The sequence below is a fragment of the Daphnia pulicaria genome, chromosome 6 (genome assembly GCF_021234035.1).
Source record: "Daphnia pulicaria isolate SC F1-1A chromosome 6, SC_F0-13Bv2, whole genome shotgun sequence".
Taxonomy (NCBI): Eukaryota; Metazoa; Arthropoda; class Branchiopoda; order Diplostraca; family Daphniidae; genus Daphnia; species Daphnia pulicaria.
Genome location: NC_060918.1, coordinates 2,655,836 through 2,675,460, shown reverse-complemented (window position 1 = coordinate 2,675,460; position 19,625 = coordinate 2,655,836). Strand labels below are relative to the sequence as shown.

The 19,625-nt window shown below is 43.8% G+C and overlaps 6 protein-coding genes and 1 long non-coding RNA gene across 7 annotated transcripts; all 7 read left to right on the top strand.

Annotated features, from left to right (window-relative positions):
* Nucleotides 1-1,199: 1,199 nt before the first annotated feature.
* LOC124344536 (DENN domain-containing protein 2B-like) lies at nucleotides 1,200-1,967 on the top strand. Its single transcript, XM_046798100.1, has 3 exons — nucleotides 1,200-1,285; nucleotides 1,357-1,581; nucleotides 1,674-1,967. The coding sequence occupies exons 1-3, from the start codon at nucleotides 1,214-1,216 to the stop codon at nucleotides 1,965-1,967; spliced, it is 591 nt and encodes a 196-aa protein (XP_046654056.1). The 5' UTR covers nucleotides 1,200-1,213.
* Nucleotides 1,968-3,087: 1,120 nt separating this feature from the next.
* Nucleotides 3,088-3,855, top strand: LOC124344533 (DENN domain-containing protein 2B-like). The gene is made up of 3 exons (XM_046798098.1): nucleotides 3,088-3,173; nucleotides 3,245-3,469; nucleotides 3,562-3,855. The coding sequence occupies exons 1-3, from the start codon at nucleotides 3,102-3,104 to the stop codon at nucleotides 3,853-3,855; spliced, it is 591 nt and encodes a 196-aa protein (XP_046654054.1). The 5' UTR covers nucleotides 3,088-3,101.
* Nucleotides 3,856-4,975: 1,120 nt separating this feature from the next.
* LOC124344530 (DENN domain-containing protein 2B-like) lies at nucleotides 4,976-5,743 on the top strand. Its single transcript, XM_046798095.1, has 3 exons — nucleotides 4,976-5,061; nucleotides 5,133-5,357; nucleotides 5,450-5,743. Exons 1-3 carry the CDS (start codon nucleotides 4,990-4,992, stop codon nucleotides 5,741-5,743), a joined length of 591 nt encoding a protein of 196 aa, XP_046654051.1. The 5' UTR covers nucleotides 4,976-4,989.
* Nucleotides 5,744-6,863: 1,120 nt separating this feature from the next.
* On the top strand, nucleotides 6,864-7,631 carry LOC124344526 (DENN domain-containing protein 2B-like). Its single transcript, XM_046798092.1, has 3 exons — nucleotides 6,864-6,949; nucleotides 7,021-7,245; nucleotides 7,338-7,631. The coding sequence occupies exons 1-3, from the start codon at nucleotides 6,878-6,880 to the stop codon at nucleotides 7,629-7,631; spliced, it is 591 nt and encodes a 196-aa protein (XP_046654048.1). The 5' UTR covers nucleotides 6,864-6,877.
* A 1,120-nt stretch (nucleotides 7,632-8,751) lies between these two features.
* On the top strand, nucleotides 8,752-9,519 carry LOC124344523 (DENN domain-containing protein 2B-like). The gene is made up of 3 exons (XM_046798089.1): nucleotides 8,752-8,837; nucleotides 8,909-9,133; nucleotides 9,226-9,519. Exons 1-3 carry the CDS (start codon nucleotides 8,766-8,768, stop codon nucleotides 9,517-9,519), a joined length of 591 nt encoding a protein of 196 aa, XP_046654045.1. The 5' UTR covers nucleotides 8,752-8,765.
* Nucleotides 9,520-10,639: 1,120 nt separating this feature from the next.
* Nucleotides 10,640-12,016, top strand: LOC124344522 (DENN domain-containing protein 2C-like). Its single transcript, XM_046798088.1, has 5 exons — nucleotides 10,640-10,725; nucleotides 10,797-11,021; nucleotides 11,114-11,403; nucleotides 11,467-11,644; nucleotides 11,726-12,016. Exons 1-5 carry the CDS (start codon nucleotides 10,654-10,656, stop codon nucleotides 12,014-12,016), a joined length of 1,056 nt encoding a protein of 351 aa, XP_046654044.1. The 5' UTR covers nucleotides 10,640-10,653.
* Nucleotides 12,017-17,875: 5,859 nt separating this feature from the next.
* Nucleotides 17,876-18,866, top strand: LOC124342233. The gene is made up of 4 exons (XR_006918713.1): nucleotides 17,876-17,962; nucleotides 18,027-18,106; nucleotides 18,165-18,285; nucleotides 18,350-18,866. It is a non-coding gene; the product is annotated as an uncharacterized LOC124342233 (long non-coding RNA).
* Nucleotides 18,867-19,625: the final 759 nt, after the last annotated feature.

Genomic DNA, 19,625 nt, shown 5'->3' with positions numbered 1-19,625 from the left:
GAAACGGTCATCCTACACGTCCTGGGCACAGTGCTGCTCGAACGCAAACTCATTTTTGTTAGTCAGGATTTGAGGTAAAAAATTTATACCAATAAATTTGATGTACCTTGTATGATATTTTGACTTTCGATTTGTTAGTGCTTTATCGCTTTGCATCGACGCTGTTCAATCCATGATGTATCCGTTTGTGTGGCAACACAAGATCGTTCCCATCCTCCCTCAGTCTATGAAGGAAATCTCATCGGCTTACACACCTTTCATTTTGGGACTCTTGTCCAAAAACGTCGAAGATTGGAATTCGATCTACCCTGATCAGGTAGATATACAAAAGAAAAATTTAAATGAGGTTCAAACCTCGCAAGTTGGTTTTTAAATTAACGTTCGATTGATTATCTAGGGTATGCTGGTTGATTTGGATAGCGGCGAAGTTCTCCACAGCGTCGGCGATGAATCGACGATCCTGCCTCGATGTAGTGTCAGCAAACTCATGTCCGACTGGAAGGTGATCGTCAACATTACGCAACAAGCTGAAACGGCCCACAATGCTTTGTACAGCGAGAGCTTTTTGCGGATGTTTGTCGACCTGTGCGGCCACTACGAGCAAAACATCCACTACAGCGACTCTGGCCACAAATACTTTGATGTAATTCAATTATCACCTACTTGTCTCGTCGACCGTCAAATTTGAATATGTTTAATTTTTTGGCCATTTTTCAGCGAGCAGTATTTACTCGGAACCATTCTAATTCGAGTGTCCGAGATTTTCTCGAATGGTTCACTGAGACGGCCATGTTTAATTTCTTCATTGAATCTCGCCTGAGGAACGACGCCGTTCAAACCTTGTTCGAGCACAAAATCCTAGAACATTCAATGCAAATTGAAATTTTCCTGCCGAACGACAAACTTCCTGCCAATGCAAGTCCAAAAACAAAGCAAGAAGATGAAGGGCAGCACGAGTCGGAAAACGATTTGAGGTACGTACCTTAAAGTGGTCAGCTTTTTAAGTGGTGAGGTTTTAAATTTTTGCTTGGCACTTGCCAGAAAGTTTCAGCTGGTGGAGGAAAGAAAATTTCACGTCCGCCGGGTTTCCAGCAAATTGGCTGAATTGAGGAAAGCGTCGAGATCGTTGACCAGCGTCAATGTCGAAGGCGAAGCGTCTGGTTTCCATTGTCTTCCATCTGGTCTCTTTGAGAGTTTTCTTGAAGTGGCCATCATGGTAACACCGTCTTACGACCGCCATCAGAATCTCTACAATCCGTACATAAAGTTCAGCTATCCCGATTCGGTAACGTGCCATCAATGTTTCTGAAAAAACACAACATCTATTTTTGAAATTGATCCGTCTTCTTGTTCTAGCTGGCCGTCCCTTTTGGAGTGGAAAATTTCTGCTTCCCGGATTCAACACACTGGCCGCCGCCGCTGCAGACGGCCGGCGAACCGTACACGATCGTTCTGACCGATTCCAAAGGCGATCGAATGTACGGCTACTGCCGCCGGGTGGTTCCCGAAGGAGCTCAGACCTGCATTCCCATCACCTATTGTTTGCTGAGCCGCCATCGAGCAGCCGAATTTTACAACAAGGTAAATGAGACTCTGCGAACTACATCAGTCGATTTTTTTATGCGACGTGTATGGTAATATTTTTAAATCACCGTTTTCGGATCATTCATCAGCTGTTGAACGTTATGGTTCCACGTCACGGAGCGTCCGTTTCCCAGCGTCTAGCTTTGCTCGATTGTTTGCACAAACAACCATTTCCCAGCCCAGGAGGTTTTGTTGAATTCCCCCCCGAAAATCTCGGCAACGGGAACAAGGTCAACAAAGTCCAGCGATTACTCGACGAAAGTCTGGAGGATTTTGATTTGAAGGGACTATTTGAACGACTCAACGAAACGGTCATCCTACACGTCCTGGGCACAGTGCTGCTCGAACGCAAACTCATTTTTGTTAGTCAGGATTTGAGGTAAAAATTTATACCAATAAATTTGATGTACCTTGTATGATATTTTGACTTTCGATTTGTTAGTGCTTTATCGCTTTGCATCGACGCTGTTCAATCCATGATGTATCCGTTTGTGTGGCAACACAAGATCGTTCCCATCCTCCCTCAGTCTATGAAGGAAATCTCATCGGCTTACACACCTTTCATTTTGGGACTCTTGTCCAAAAACGTCGAAGATTGGAATTCGATCTACCCTGATCAGGTAGATATACAAAAGAAAAATTTAAATGAGGTTCAAACCTCGCAAGTTGGTTTTTAAATTAACGTTCGATTGATTATCTAGGGTATGCTGGTTGATTTGGATAGCGGCGAAGTTCTCCACAGCGTCGGCGATGAATCGACGATCCTGCCTCGATGTAGTGTCAGCAAACTCATGTCCGACTGGAAGGTGATCGTCAACATTACGCAACAAGCTGAAACGGCCCACAATGCTTTGTACAGCGAGAGCTTTTTGCGGATGTTTGTCGACCTGTGCGGCCACTACGAGCAAAACATCCACTACAGCGACTCTGGCCACAAATACTTTGATGTAATTCAATTATCACCTACTTGTCTCGTCGACCGTCAAATTTGAATATGTTTAATTTTTTGGCCATTTTTCAGCGAGCAGTATTTACTCGGAACCATTCTAATTCGAGTGTCCGAGATTTTCTCGAATGGTTCACTGAGACGGCCATGTTTAATTTCTTCATTGAATCTCGCCTGAGGAACGACGCCGTTCAAACCTTGTTCGAGCACAAAATCCTAGAACATTCAATGCAAATTGAAATTTTCCTGCCGAACGACAAACTTCCTGCCAATGCAAGTCCAAAAACAAAGCAAGAAGATGAAGGGCAGCACGAGTCGGAAAACGATTTGAGGTACGTACCTTAAAGTGGTCAGCTTTTTAAGTGGTGAGGTTTTAAATTTTTGCTTGGCACTTGCCAGAAAGTTTCAGCTGGTGGAGGAAAGAAAATTTCACGTCCGCCGGGTTTCCAGCAAATTGGCTGAATTGAGGAAAGCGTCGAGATCGTTGACCAGCGTCAATGTCGAAGGCGAAGCGTCTGGTTTCCATTGTCTTCCATCTGGTCTCTTTGAGAGTTTTCTTGAAGTGGCCATCATGGTAACACCGTCTTACGACCGCCATCAGAATCTCTACAATCCGTACATAAAGTTCAGCTATCCCGATTCGGTAACGTGCCATCAATGTTTCTGAAAAAACACAACATCTATTTTTGAAATTGATCCGTCTTCTTGTTCTAGCTGGCCGTCCCTTTTGGAGTGGAAAATTTCTGCTTCCCGGATTCAACACACTGGCCGCCGCCGCTGCAGACGGCCGGCGAACCGTACACGATCGTTCTGACCGATTCCAAAGGCGATCGAATGTACGGCTACTGCCACCGGGTGGTTCCCGAAGGAGCTCAGACCTGCATTCCCATCACCTATTGTTTGCTGAGCCGCCATCGAGCAGCCGAATTTTACAACAAGGTAAATGAGACTCTGCGAACTACATCAGTCGATTTTTTTATGCGACGTGTATGGTAATATTTTTAAATCACCGTTTTCGGATCATTCATCAGCTGTTGAACGTTATGGTTCCACGTCACGGAGCGTCCGTTTCCCAGCGTCTAGCTTTGCTCGATTGTTTGCACAAACAACCATTTCCCAGCCCAGGAGGTTTTGTTGAATTCCCCCCCGAAAATCTCGGCAACGGGAACAAGGTCAACAAAGTCCAGCGATTACTCGACGAAAGTCTGGAGGATTTTGATTTGAAGGGACTATTTGAACGACTCAACGAAACGGTCATCCTACACGTCCTGGGCACAGTGCTGCTCGAACGCAAACTCATTTTTGTTAGTCAGGATTTGAGGTAAAAATTTATACCAATAAATTTGATGTACCTTGTATGATATTTTGACTTTCGATTTGTTAGTGCTTTATCGCTTTGCATCGACGCTGTTCAATCCATGATGTATCCGTTTGTGTGGCAACACAAGATCGTTCCCATCCTCCCTCAGTCTATGAAGGAAATCTCATCGGCTTACACACCTTTCATTTTGGGACTCTTGTCCAAAAACGTCGAAGATTGGAATTCGATCTACCCTGATCAGGTAGATATACAAAAGAAAAATTTAAATGAGGTTCAAACCTCGCAAGTTGGTTTTTAAATTAACGTTCGATTGATTATCTAGGGTATGCTGGTTGATTTGGATAGCGGCGAAGTTCTCCACAGCGTCGGCGATGAATCGACGATCCTGCCTCGATGTAGTGTCAGCAAACTCATGTCCGACTGGAAGGTGATCGTCAACATTACGCAACAAGCTGAAACGGCCCACAATGCTTTGTACAGCGAGAGCTTTTTGCGGATGTTTGTCGACCTGTGCGGCCACTACGAGCAAAACATCCACTACAGCGACTCTGGCCACAAATACTTTGATGTAATTCAATTATCACCTACTTGTCTCGTCGACCGTCAAATTTGAATATGTTTAATTTTTTGGCCATTTTTCAGCGAGCAGTATTTACTCGGAACCATTCTAATTCGAGTGTCCGAGATTTTCTCGAATGGTTCACTGAGACGGCCATGTTTAATTTCTTCATTGAATCTCGCCTGAGGAACGACGCCGTTCAAACCTTGTTCGAGCACAAAATCCTAGAACATTCAATGCAAATTGAAATTTTCCTGCCGAACGACAAACTTCCTGCCAATGCAAGTCCAAAAACAAAGCAAGAAGATGAAGGGCAGCACGAGTCGGAAAACGATTTGAGGTACGTACCTTAAAGTGGTCAGCTTTTTAAGTGGTGAGGTTTTAAATTTTTGCTTGGCACTTGCCAGAAAGTTTCAGCTGGTGGAGGAAAGAAAATTTCACGTCCGCCGGGTTTCCAGCAAATTGGCTGAATTGAGGAAAGCGTCGAGATCGTTGACCAGCGTCAATGTCGAAGGCGAAGCGTCTGGTTTCCATTGTCTTCCATCTGGTCTCTTTGAGAGTTTTCTTGAAGTGGCCATCATGGTAACACCGTCTTACGACCGCCATCAGAATCTCTACAATCCGTACATAAAGTTCAGCTATCCCGATTCGGTAACGTGCCATCAATGTTTCTGAAAAAACACAACATCTATTTTTGAAATTGATCCGTCTTCTTGTTCTAGCTGGCCGTCCCTTTTGGAGTGGAAAATTTCTGCTTCCCGGATTCAACACACTGGCCGCCGCCGCTGCAGACGGCCGGCGAACCGTACACGATCGTTCTGACCGATTCCAAAGGCGATCGAATGTACGGCTACTGCCGCCGGGTGGTTCCCGAAGGAGCTCAGACCTGCATTCCCATCACCTATTGTTTGCTGAGCCGCCATCGAGCAGCCGAATTTTACAACAAGGTAAATGAGACTCTGCGAACTACATCAGTCGATTTTTTTATGCGACGTGTATGGTAATATTTTTAAATCACCGTTTTCGGATCATTCATCAGCTGTTGAACGTTATGGTTCCACGTCACGGAGCGTCCGTTTCCCAGCGTCTAGCTTTGCTCGATTGTTTGCACAAACAACCATTTCCCAGCCCAGGAGGTTTTGTTGAATTCCCCCCCGAAAATCTCGGCAACGGGAACAAGGTCAACAAAGTCCAGCGATTACTCGACGAAAGTCTGGAGGATTTTGATTTGAAGGGACTATTTGAACGACTCAACGAAACGGTCATCCTACACGTCCTGGGCACAGTGCTGCTCGAACGCAAACTCATTTTTGTTAGTCAGGATTTGAGGTAAAAATTTATACCAATAAATTTGATGTACCTTGTATGATATTTTGACTTTCGATTTGTTAGTGCTTTATCGCTTTGCATCGACGCTGTTCAATCCATGATGTATCCGTTTGTGTGGCAACACAAGATCGTTCCCATCCTCCCTCAGTCTATGAAGGAAATCTCATCGGCTTACACACCTTTCATTTTGGGACTCTTGTCCAAAAACGTCGAAGATTGGAATTCGATCTACCCTGATCAGGTAGATATACAAAAGAAAAATTTAAATGAGGTTCAAACCTCGCAAGTTGGTTTTTAAATTAACGTTCGATTGATTATCTAGGGTATGCTGGTTGATTTGGATAGCGGCGAAGTTCTCCACAGCGTCGGCGATGAATCGACGATCCTGCCTCGATGTAGTGTCAGCAAACTCATGTCCGACTGGAAGGTGATCGTCAACATTACGCAACAAGCTGAAACGGCCCACAATGCTTTGTACAGCGAGAGCTTTTTGCGGATGTTTGTCGACCTGTGCGGCCACTACGAGCAAAACATCCACTACAGCGACTCTGGCCACAAATACTTTGATGTAATTCAATTATCACCTACTTGTCTCGTCGACCGTCAAATTTGAATATGTTTAATTTTTTGGCCATTTTTCAGCGAGCAGTATTTACTCGGAACCATTCTAATTCGAGTGTCCGAGATTTTCTCGAATGGTTCACTGAGACGGCCATGTTTAATTTCTTCATTGAATCTCGCCTGAGGAACGACGCCGTTCAAACCTTGTTCGAGCACAAAATCCTAGAACATTCAATGCAAATTGAAATTTTCCTGCCGAACGACAAACTTCCTGCCAATGCAAGTCCAAAAACAAAGCAAGAAGATGAAGGGCAGCACGAGTCGGAAAACGATTTGAGGTACGTACCTTAAAGTGGTCAGCTTTTTAAGTGGTGAGGTTTTAAATTTTTGCTTGGCACTTGCCAGAAAGTTTCAGCTGGTGGAGGAAAGAAAATTTCACGTCCGCCGGGTTTCCAGCAAATTGGCTGAATTGAGGAAAGCGTCGAGATCGTTGACCAGCGTCAATGTCGAAGGCGAAGCGTCTGGTTTCCATTGTCTTCCATCTGGTCTCTTTGAGAGTTTTCTTGAAGTGGCCATCATGGTAACACCGTCTTACGACCGCCATCAGAATCTCTACAATCCGTACATAAAGTTCAGCTATCCCGATTCGGTAACGTGCCATCAATGTTTCTGAAAAAACACAACATCTATTTTTGAAATTGATCCGTCTTCTTGTTCTAGCTGGCCGTCCCTTTTGGAGTGGAAAATTTCTGCTTCCCGGATTCAACACACTGGCCGCCGCCGCTGCAGACGGCCGGCGAACCGTACACGATCGTTCTGACCGATTCCAAAGGCGATCGAATGTACGGCTACTGCCGCCGGGTGGTTCCCGAAGGAGCTCAGACCTGCATTCCCATCACCTATTGTTTGCTGAGCCGCCATCGAGCAGCCGAATTTTACAACAAGGTAAATGAGACTCTGCGAACTACATCAGTCGATTTTTTTATGCGACGTGTATGGTAATATTTTTAAATCACCGTTTTCGGATCATTCATCAGCTGTTGAACGTTATGGTTCCACGTCACGGAGCGTCCGTTTCCCAGCGTCTAGCTTTGCTCGATTGTTTGCACAAACAACCATTTCCCAGCCCAGGAGGTTTTGTTGAATTCCCCCCCGAAAATCTCGGCAACGGGAACAAGGTCAACAAAGTCCAGCGATTACTCGACGAAAGTCTGGAGGATTTTGATTTGAAGGGACTATTTGAACGACTCAACGAAACGGTCATCCTACACGTCCTGGGCACAGTGCTGCTCGAACGCAAACTCATTTTTGTTAGTCAGGATTTGAGGTAAAAATTTATACCAATAAATTTGATGTACCTTGTATGATATTTTGACTTTCGATTTGTTAGTGCTTTATCGCTTTGCATCGACGCTGTTCAATCCATGATGTATCCGTTTGTGTGGCAACACAAGATCGTTCCCATCCTCCCTCAGTCTATGAAGGAAATCTCATCGGCTTACACACCTTTCATTTTGGGACTCTTGTCCAAAAACGTCGAAGATTGGAATTCGATCTACCCTGATCAGGTAGATATACAAAAGAAAAATTTAAATGAGGTTCAAACCTCGCAAGTTGGTTTTTAAATTAACGTTCGATTGATTATCTAGGGTATGCTGGTTGATTTGGATAGCGGCGAAGTTCTCCACAGCGTCGGCGATGAATCGACGATCCTGCCTCGATGTAGTGTCAGCAAACTCATGTCCGACTGGAAGGTGATCGTCAACATTACGCAACAAGCTGAAACGGCCCACAATGCTTTGTACAGCGAGAGCTTTTTGCGGATGTTTGTCGACCTGTGCGGCCACTACGAGCAAAACATCCACTACAGCGACTCTGGCCACAAATACTTTGATGTAATTCAATTATCACCTACTTGTCTCGTCGACCGTCAAATTTGAATATGTTTAATTTTTTGGCCATTTTTCAGCGAGCAGTATTTACTCGGAACCATTCTAATTCGAGTGTCCGAGATTTTCTCGAATGGTTCACTGAGACGGCCATGTTTAATTTCTTCATTGAATCTCGCCTGAGGAACGACGCCGTTCAAACCTTGTTCGAGCACAAAATCCTAGAACATTCAATGCAAATTGAAATTTTCCTGCCGAACGACAAACTTCCTGCCAATGCAAGTCCAAAAACAAAGCAAGAAGATGAAGGGCAGCACGAGTCGGAAAACGATTTGAGGTACGTACCTTAAAGTGGTCAGCTTTTTAAGTGGTGAGGTTTTAAATTTTTGCTTGGCACTTGCCAGAAAGTTTCAGCTGGTGGAGGAAAGAAAATTTCACGTCCGCCGGGTTTCCAGCAAATTGGCTGAATTGAGGAAAGCGTCGAGATCGTTGACCAGCGTCAATGTCGAAGGCGAAGCGTCTGGTTTCCATTGTCTTCCATCTGGTCTCTTTGAGAGTTTTCTTGAAGTGGCCATCATGGTAACACCGTCTTACGACCGCCATCAGAATCTCTACAATCCGTACATAAAGTTCAGCTATCCCGATTCGGTAACGTGCCATCAATGTTTCTGAAAAAACACAACATCTATTTTTGAAATTGATCCGTCTTCTTGTTCTAGCTGGCCGTCCCTTTTGGAGTGGAAAATTTCTGCTTCCCGGATTCAACACACTGGCCGCCGCCGCTGCAGACGGCCGGCGAACCGTACACGATCGTTCTGACCGATTCCAAAGGCGATCGAATGTACGGCTACTGCCACCGGGTGGTTCCCGAAGGAGCTCAGACCTGCATTCCCATCACCTATTGTTTGCTGAGCCGCCATCGAGCAGCCGAATTTTACAACAAGGTAAATGAGACTCTGCGAACTACATCAGTCGATTTTTTTATGCGACGTGTATGGTAATATTTTTAAATCACCGTTTTCGGATCATTCATCAGCTGTTGAACGTTATGGTTCCACGTCACGGAGCGTCCGTTTCCCAGCGTCTAGCTTTGCTCGATTGTTTGCACAAACAACCATTTCCCAGCCCAGGAGGTTTTGTTGAATTCCCCCCCGAAAATCTCGGCAACGGGAACAAGGTCAACAAAGTCCAGCGATTACTCGACGAAAGTCTGGAGGATTTTGATTTGAAGGGACTATTTGAACGACTCAACGAAACGGTCATCCTACACGTCCTGGGCACAGTGCTGCTCGAACGCAAACTCATTTTTGTTAGTCAGGATTTGAGGTAAAAATTTATACCAATAAATTTGATGTACCTTGTATGATATTTTGACTTTCGATTTGTTAGTGCTTTATCGCTTTGCATCGACGCTGTTCAATCCATGATGTATCCGTTTGTGTGGCAACACAAGATCGTTCCCATCCTCCCTCAGTCTATGAAGGAAATCTCATCGGCTTACACACCTTTCATTTTGGGACTCTTGTCCAAAAACGTCGAAGATTGGAATTCGATCTACCCTGATCAGGTAGATATACAAAAGAAAAATTTAAATGAGGTTCAAACCTCGCAAGTTGGTTTTTAAATTAACGTTCGATTGATTATCTAGGGTATGCTGGTTGATTTGGATAGCGGCGAAGTTCTCCACAGCGTCGGCGATGAATCGACGATCCTGCCTCGATGTAGTGTCAGCAAACTCATGTCCGACTGGAAGGTGATCGTCAACATTACGCAACAAGCTGAAACGGCCCACAATGCTTTGTACAGCGAGAGCTTTTTGCGGATGTTTGTCGACCTGTGCGGCCACTACGAGCAAAACATCCACTACAGCGACTCTGGCCACAAATACTTTGATGTAATTCAATTATCACCTACTTGTCTCGTCGACCGTCAAATTTGAATATGTTTAATTTTTTGGCCATTTTTCAGCGAGCAGTATTTACTCGGAACCATTCTAATTCGAGTGTCCGAGATTTTCTCGAATGGTTCACTGAGACGGCCATGTTTAATTTCTTCATTGAATCTCGCCTGAGGAACGACGCCGTTCAAACCTTGTTCGAGCACAAAATCCTAGAACATTCAATGCAAATTGAAATTTTCCTGCCGAACGACAAACTTCCTGCCAATGCAAGTCCAAAAACAAAGCAAGAAGATGAAGGGCAGCACGAGTCGGAAAACGATTTGAGGTACGTACCTTAAAGTGGTCAGCTTTTTAAGTGGTGAGGTTTTAAATTTTTGCTTGGCACTTGCCAGAAAGTTTCAGCTGGTGGAGGAAAGAAAATTTCACGTCCGCCGGGTTTCCAGCAAATTGGCTGAATTGAGGAAAGCGTCGAGATCGTTGACCAGCGTCAATGTCGAAGGCGAAGCGTCTGGTTTCCATTGTCTTCCATCTGGTCTCTTTGAGAGTTTTCTTGAAGTGGCCATCATGGTAACACCGTCTTACGACCGCCATCAGAATCTCTACAATCCGTACATAAAGTTCAGCTATCCCGATTCGGTAACGTGCCATCAATGTTTCTGAAAAAACACAACATCTATTTTTGAAATTGATCCGTCTTCTTGTTCTAGCTGGCCGTCCCTTTTGGAGTGGAAAATTTCTGCTTCCCGGATTCAACACACTGGCCGCCGCCGCTGCAGACGGCCGGCGAACCGTACACGATCGTTCTGACCGATTCCAAAGGCGATCGAATGTACGGCTACTGCCACCGGGTGGTTCCCGAAGGAGCTCAGACCTGCATTCCCATCACCTATTGTTTGCTGAGCCGCCATCGAGCAGCCGAATTTTACAACAAGGTAAATGAGACTCTGCGAACTACATCAGTCGATTTTTTTATGCGACGTGTATGGTAATATTTTTAAATCACCGTTTTCGGATCATTCATCAGCTGTTGAACGTTATGGTTCCACGTCACGGAGCGTCCGTTTCCCAGCGTCTAGCTTTGCTCGATTGTTTGCACAAACAACCATTTCCCAGCCCAGGAGGTTTTGTTGAATTCCCCCCCGAAAATCTCGGCAACGGGAACAAGGTCAACAAAGTCCAGCGATTACTCGACGAAAGTCTGGAGGATTTTGATTTGAAGGGACTATTTGAACGACTCAACGAAACGGTCATCCTACACGTCCTGGGCACAGTGCTGCTCGAACGCAAACTCATTTTTGTTAGTCAGGATTTGAGGTAAAAATTTATACCAATAAATTTGATGTACCTTGTATGATATTTTGACTTTCGATTTGTTAGTGCTTTATCGCTTTGCATCGACGCTGTTCAATCCATGATGTATCCGTTTGTGTGGCAACACAAGATCGTTCCCATCCTCCCTCAGTCTATGAAGGAAATCTCATCGGCTTACACACCTTTCATTTTGGGACTCTTGTCCAAAAACGTCGAAGATTGGAATTCGATCTACCCTGATCAGGTAGATATACAAAAGAAAAATTTAAATGAGGTTCAAACCTCGCAAGTTGGTTTTTAAATTAACGTTCGATTGATTATCTAGGGTATGCTGGTTGATTTGGATAGCGGCGAAGTTCTCTACAGCGTCGGCGATGAATCGACGATCCTGCCTCGATGTAGTGTCAGCAAACTCATGTCCGACTGGGAGGTGATCGTCAACATTACCCAACAAGCTGAAACGGCCCACAATGCTTTGTACAGCGAGAGCTTTATGCGGATGTTTGTCGACCTGTGCGGCCACTACGAGCAAAACATCCACTACAGCGACTCTGGCCACAAATACTTTGATGTAATTCAATTATCACCTACTTGTCTCGTCGACCGTCAAATTTGAATATGTTTAATTTTTTGGCCATTTTTCAGCGAGCAGTATTTACTCGGAACCATTCTAATTCGAGTGTCCGAGATTTTCTCGAATGGTTCACTGAGACGGCCATGTTTAATTTCTTCATTGAATCTCGCCTGAGGAACGACGCCGTTCAAACCTTGTTCGAGCATAAAATCCTAGAACATTCAATGCAAATTGAAATTGTTCTGCCAAATGCTCAACTTCTTATTAATGCAAGTCCAACAACAATGCAAGAAGATGAAGGGCAGCTTTTTGTTGATCAACCTAGTCTCCCTTCAGCTTGGCCTAAGTGGGCTTCGGGTAATAGAGGGGTTGTGCCTATGTTGAAGGTAAACTAAAGTTTTTTTTTTTTTTTTAAATATTATTATTTCTGCTCCTTAAAGAAAACGATCTTTTTAAACTTTTTTAGTGGGGATGGGAGCCGGGCCAAGGACTCGGAAAAGATCTGCAGGGTCGCAAGGAAGCCGTGGTAGAGGTAGCTCGGAAACGCTACAGTGGACTAGGCTTGGAATCCAAGCGGAGGTCGACTAAAGTTACCATTCCAAACCACTGCATGGTTTGTTCCTCTCACCACAAATCTTTTGATCTTTGCAAATACTTGCAATCGTTAAAGTTATAGTTATTCAAGCACCATTCTTCAAGTTTCATATGGCGCGCCAAAAGCGTCAGGGAAAAAAAATTCGAAAAAAAAGTGCCACCACGCCGTCCAGCGGTCAATTTTTAGAACTGCTCAGTAAAAATTTATCTTTGATTTGGTTACCTTAAAAAAAATACCTCGAAAACATGCGTGTTTTGTCAATTCTTAAACTTGTAGCGTGTATCTGTTGCCGTGCCTCCCCTTCGCCTATTCCTGCGCGTGTACGAAAAATGTGTCATACACGAATTAGATGAAACAACATAGGTGACAGGTGTTTGCTTAATTTCGTTAATAGTAATAATAGACTACAAGATGTTAATGGCTTCAGTAGCAACCACTCAAATCATGAGGTCATGAGCAGGCGAGCACCGCGAGCATCAAGGACAATCCTTCTTTAACACTGTTTACAATTTATCAAATTACAGAATTTGAAAATGAATGTTTCCTATACAGGTTCCTTTTTGTCCTATGGTGGGCTCAGAAGTCTTCAGCACTGAAATCAAGAAAACTGAGGTTTTAATGCAAACTTTTGTAGAGCTATTGGGTATTGGCCTTTGTAAGTTTTTATCCAGGAAACTAAAGAAGTTTATGAAGGAGAAGTAGTTGAACTTACCCCAGTTGAAACTGAGAATCCTATGAGAGGTAAAAGATAGAAGCCCAATTGATTTTTATGTCAAATTTTATACTACCAGTTATTTGTTTTGCAGGATATTGTCACGGGCAATCTGTTCGGCGCACTTGTCGTTTGAACACAATCAATAAAAGGCACCAAATCGCTGGCCAACGACACCGGCACAGTCAATCTGGTGGCTCTCACCATTGGCCCTACACTAATTACACTTAACCTATGCCAATGATGCCCCTAATGGGTCTAACACTATCTTACACACACGCACACAAGCACACCAACAAAGCTTACACACAAGCAACACACGGGGAACAGAACGAACTCAGACAGGAGAGTAAATGCGACCGTCCGACGCAACAAGTAGCCAAGATCTGATAAGGGAAAAAGGGTTAAAGAGGGAAGTCAGGTCGACGCGAGGCCATCTAGCGCTCGCCCTACAAACAATAGCATTAGTAAAACAGACGGAACGTGACATTTCTCCCCTCCACGGAGAATGATCGTCCCGATCATTAACATGAAACAACAAAGGGATTTAATTTAATTAGCCATCATACAGACATACACACAACATTCAAGCCAAAATCAAATCGTCTTAGTCTTAGTCCTTATACTACTCAATTAATCTTACTCTCATTCTTAGCTTTTACTCTACTACTCTGACTTTAGCAGTAACTTACAACTAAGTGCACTCTAACTTAACTCACACACACAAGGAAGACACATCTTCCCCGGAAGCTTCCGCAGTGAAGTCCCTTGTCGTGGCGGTCCAACCTCTCCACGACACAGTCTCACTCAATCGTGTGCACACCTCACAGTGAAAGCCTATGCCATGACGGTCCAACCTCTTCACGGCACAGCTTCACTCAATCGTGACGGTCCAACCTCTTCACGACACAGCTAGCTCTGTCATGTCGTGACGGTCCAACCTCTTCACGACACAACACACATTCAACAAGCCAAAACAAACATGAACACAATCAAACGTTTGGCCACACAACAAATAAAACAATAAAATTTAAGTCCAGTCGGCATCTTCAATCTTCGTTGAAAGCGGAGGACATGTCCGTCTACTCGTTCATCACGAAACCCACCGCACTTGGCGTCTTTTCTTCTGTTCGCTTAACACTCACTTTTTCACTTGACGCACCGAGCCTAAACGGCTTTAGATGAGACACTTAAACACAATCCTGGTTTTTTTCTTCCTTCTTTCGGATAATGGCTCCACGATTCGCCATAACTTGAAGTGTTGGTTCCACCATATGGCCCGGATTCCGCCAACCTAAAACAACTTCACCGACATTCACTAAAAAATGCTTGAATAATTAGAGTTTCATAATTCACGACTCGTTCATAATAGCCCGCCTTTTCCCGTGGACTCTTTTCACTGGTCGCGGCCGTTGCCGAGAACGATCCCATTCCAACTTCGTTTTATTGGACCGAGAAACATACATCCCAACTGCGACAGCACATTTCCCAACAACGCATCAAACCCACTCATCTCTCTCGCCGTCGTCATGAACCAGACCGAACGCCTTTCTACACAAATTTTCAGTTTAACCATTCCATTCTTCCCATCCATTAGCAATAACCGAGGCCCTTGCCATTCGCTATACTACTTAATTCTCAACGCACAAAATTTGGGAGAAATTCAGACAGCCTCAGATCCCGTATCAATGATCACTTTTACAGTCAACCTACCCTTCCAATCGACTCAGTTTGGTGAAAATTAAGAGAACGCCAGCACACATCCCTTCTACCATTGACTCCAGTTCGACTGTCCAGCAGGACGACAAGTCGACTCTCGCGACGAATTGTTCGGTTCCTGTTTGACTTGAGGCCCACCATCCAATCTACGATTCTGTTTACGCTTGGGACATTGACGTGCGAAATGTCCAAGATCCCCGCAATTAAAACATCCTCTCTCCTTTGGACAACTGCGCGCTATGTGCCCACTATCCCCACAATTATTGCATAACGGCCGCCCGTCAATTGTCTTTTTATTTGGACGACCCCGATCTCGCCTATGGGAATTCTGACCCCCCCATGGTGTTCTTCTCTGCCAATCAAATCCCGATTCCCCGCAAGGACGTAACGCACGAGTCGCCTGTTCGAGCTTCTGAACGATTGGGTCTAGACTTTTACCGATCTGCTCCTGAACAAGTTTCTCAATCACCTCTTTAAAGTTTCCCACATACATCAAGGGAGGTGGAACGGAAGCGCACTGGGACGGAACGTTTTGTGGAACGTTAAAAGGGATATCGACATCCGGCTCGTGACCCGGTGGCTCAACTTTGCAAAGACCCGCTTGGTATTGAAAGCATTCGTTTCCAACATGAATTAACGGGGGAGGGACTTCTATTTGTTCAGCGCCATGTCCCAACTGCCTAACATCTTCTCCCAACTGCCCAGCGTCTACGAGCTGTCCATGTTCTTGATCCGCCATCGTCAACTGGAGAAATTAATACACCGTCGCGATCAACTAACTTCAACTAAGCACTACCCAATAACGCCTAATCCAATACAATTTGCAAAACAGGGAGCTACTCGCTATCAAAATCAATGTGGTCAGGAATTCAGCAAGCCAGTCACAAAAATGAGTAAAGAACTCACAAACAAACGATGGCCAATTTACGATTCAACCCGCCGACTAGCTTAAAATTCAACCCAACGCAACTAAATGAATTATTACAGCGTGACTCGCAAACCAATTCAACTCCCACCCAATGCAATAAAAGAAAGGGAACTACTCGCAATCAATAAGTGGACAGGGACTCAAAAAAGTGGCAGACAACAAAAATTAGTCCAAGACTCGTAAACAAACAATAGCCAATCTCTCTCACTCTCAATCAAAAGCGGCAATCAAGCCTCAGGAACCTGTGAGAACAAAGCTATGAGGATTAGGGGACGCAACTTACAAGCCTCTGTGTCTGGTTGCTTCACAAAACCACACATAAACAATAACATTGAATACCAGCATCCAAAATCAAGACCCAAAGTGCAAATTAGTCTTCGATGCACATCTAAATCAAAAACAAAAGAAGATTAAAAATAAAATCACAATTAAATGTATAAAAACCAATAGCCTCTGTGTTGTCAACACAAACACAGTAGCAACGTCAACACGACGTAGGGCAAAAACCGGTGGGCGCGTGACTCATCACCCACGCCACATCAACGCAAAGGTCCAACGGAAAATTCCAATCAACAAATACAGTTTCTAGGGAAAACAAAAGAAAATTAGCAAGAAAATCTTAATAAACGTTATCAAAACCATAAGCCTCAGCGAAATCAAACAACATCAACGTCGGCTTGACGTATCGGGAACGGTGGATGACTCAGCAACCAAGCCACACAATGGACTCGACGTCGATCAAAAACTCAAAATTTCTCCACAAAAAATGAACCAAAACAATCCTAAAAATTAAATCAAGATCGATAAACTCGTCAAACAAATTAATTGAAACGATACGTGACCAAATCAAGATAGCAGCAAAACGTTGGACGACGCGACGTAACCAAAACGTCGACGATGAGACGCTGCGACTTTTCCGACACGAACACCAAATTTTCACACAAATTAACCGCACAAACGCACAAAATAAAAATCAAATGTTCTCAAACAACAAGTGCCGCCGTACCCTGCATCTCCACCATTGTCACGGGCAATCTGTTCGGCGCACTTGTCGTTTGAACACAATCAATAAAAGGCACCAAATCGCTGGCCAACGACACCGGCACAGTCAATCTGGTGGCTCTCACCATTGGCCCTACACTAATTACACTTAACCTATGCCAATGATGCCCCTAATGGGTCTAACACTATCTTACACACACGCACACAAGCACACCAACAAAGCTTACACACAAGCAACACACGGGGAACAGAACGAACTCAGACAGGAGAGTAAATGCGACCGTCCGACGCAACAAGTAGCCAAGATCTGATAAGGGAAAAAGGGTTAAAGAGGGAAGTCAGGTCGACGCGAGGCCATCTAGCGCTCGCCCTACAAACAATAGCATTAGTAAAACAGACGGAACGTGACAATATGGCCAAACTGTCAAGTCATGTTTAATCATTGGACCACGATTGGACTGAAGACAGCTAAAAGAACAAAAGCAGCTCAAGGAAATTTCAATCTTTACAGGTCTTGCTGACAAGCTAAATCAGTGTATAAGTCTACATGTCTAGGCTTGTGTTAAAAAAGCAAGACTAGTGAAAATCCCACAGCAGCTGATACTACTCAACAAACAGAATCTCAATCTAAAGAACCTTCTCCACCTCGTTCACATCATTCGAAAACAGCCACGAAGAAGACAAAGACTTTGAAAAATAAGAAGCAATCACCAGCAACAATCTGTCAAAGCGCCTGATGATCTCTTGGACTGTGAAATGGATACAGAATACAGATCCTCCAAGTGGTGAACAGTTGGAACAGGAAGATCAAGAAAGGCAATCTGATCAGGAATCATAGAAATTTGAAAGTAATTATAATTGAGAAATAATTACCTTTTTTTATTATTTTTTTATTATTATTATTTGAAAAATAATATTCTGTCAATGTAGGGTAGGACGAAGGCGATGAAGGCTGGAGAACCGGAAATTCATAGCATAGTCTCAGCGGAATTTCTGCTTCCGGCCCTTATGGAGCAATGGCCTATGCTCATGGTGGGGTGAAATGCGTTTCATTCTTTGATTAATTTTGTAATTCAATATTTTGTTTGATTATTAGAAACGGGTAATGAAACTTGGGCTTCAGAAAACGGCGCTGGAACGTCTGAAACTAATTACGCCATGTCCGACTCCTTCAATGTGAGTAGATCATGTAAAGTCGTTAAACTTTTAATCTTACCAACTGAGTTGATCTTAGATGGAGAAGGAGGAGCAGTTGAACCTGTCATATTAGAAGATACTGATGGTGGTGATAGACCTTTTTCTCGCTTTTTCTTTTCCTCGATGCGGCCGGCGTTACAAACGGAAGAACAACGCCGGTTAGTTTTCAAGGATAGTGTTTCTTTGATCAGAGCTAATTATCTTTTTTTTATTGTTCAATAGTTTTTCACCTTCGTTACGAATGCGGTGTAGTCCTTTCCTTACATGATCTGCTCTTGCATGCTCTCACAGCGTCGCTACATTCAGAAACACATCAGACGCAAGCATCCAGACTACATCCAAGATTACTGAGAATACACAGAACAACAAAGAGCATGAACATGTGGCGATGACGTTGACTAAATTTGGTTTCATTTAGAGAATTCTTGTGTTTAATTTTTCATCTCAGATTCTTCCACAGACACAAAATTCTTGCGCGCATTGCCGTTTTAGTTATCCATTAATGTTGTCACGTCACGTGTTACAACCTCAGCGCCAATTTCTGTCACTAACTGATCCGCCTTCAAAGAAAAGAATCAAAACGCTGTGCGGTTTGTCCAAGGGTAATCAAGTCCAAAAACTTTGTTTCTGAATTCGGAAATCGCGTGTTGTATTTTTCATTATTGTACCTTTTTCTGTGCGTAACGCCGAGAGATCTGAAATTTTGTGACTGTTCCAAATGAAACACATTGAATTGTTACATTCGTTTTTCTTCCTCCGTCGATTTCCAGGTTAGTGTTCGAGGTTGTTGGGGAAAATTAAGCTTATATTGGATTTCAAAGTCATTTTAATCTCACATTTCTTTTAACTTAACCGACTTAACCCCTGTTTTACATAAACATCGAATTCTGAGTTGAAACACCATCTAAGTTCACGAAAGTTCTATTTAAAAACGAATCGATCAACAGCAAAATATTCAAACAAAGACTTGAAATAATTATGTCCAGAGCGAAAAACAAAGAAATTGATTATTACGACGAACCGGCATTTATGGAGTTTCTCGAGACGCTGTGAGCGGGTGGAAGAAGCTGCAGGGGCTCATCCAAGTTCTATAGCAAAAATGGAAAATGAGCGATGATTGCTCCAGGCCTTGTCCCAATAGGTTTATTCAAGAGAGTGTAGTCCTCTTCGGATTCATTCTGGGACAAACGCGTTTAGGAGCAAAAAGGATCGAATTCTCAAACTCGTAAAGTCGTAATGAACGTCCGTGAGGAAACAAAAGAAGGGATCGTCCCCAAAACGCACGGCAATTTCTTAGGATTACTGTCGAACGTGCAATACCAGTGGACTTTCCTGGCATAATCGCAGTTTGCAAAGAGATATTTAACAGCTTTGATGACGTTGACTTGAGCAGAACTCACAATTTTCTGGGTCGAATTGGTCACAGCACATATGGCGTCAATCGTCCGAAAAATTTGACGAGAGTTTGGGTGGGTTAGAAATCCGACGATTCCTGCTG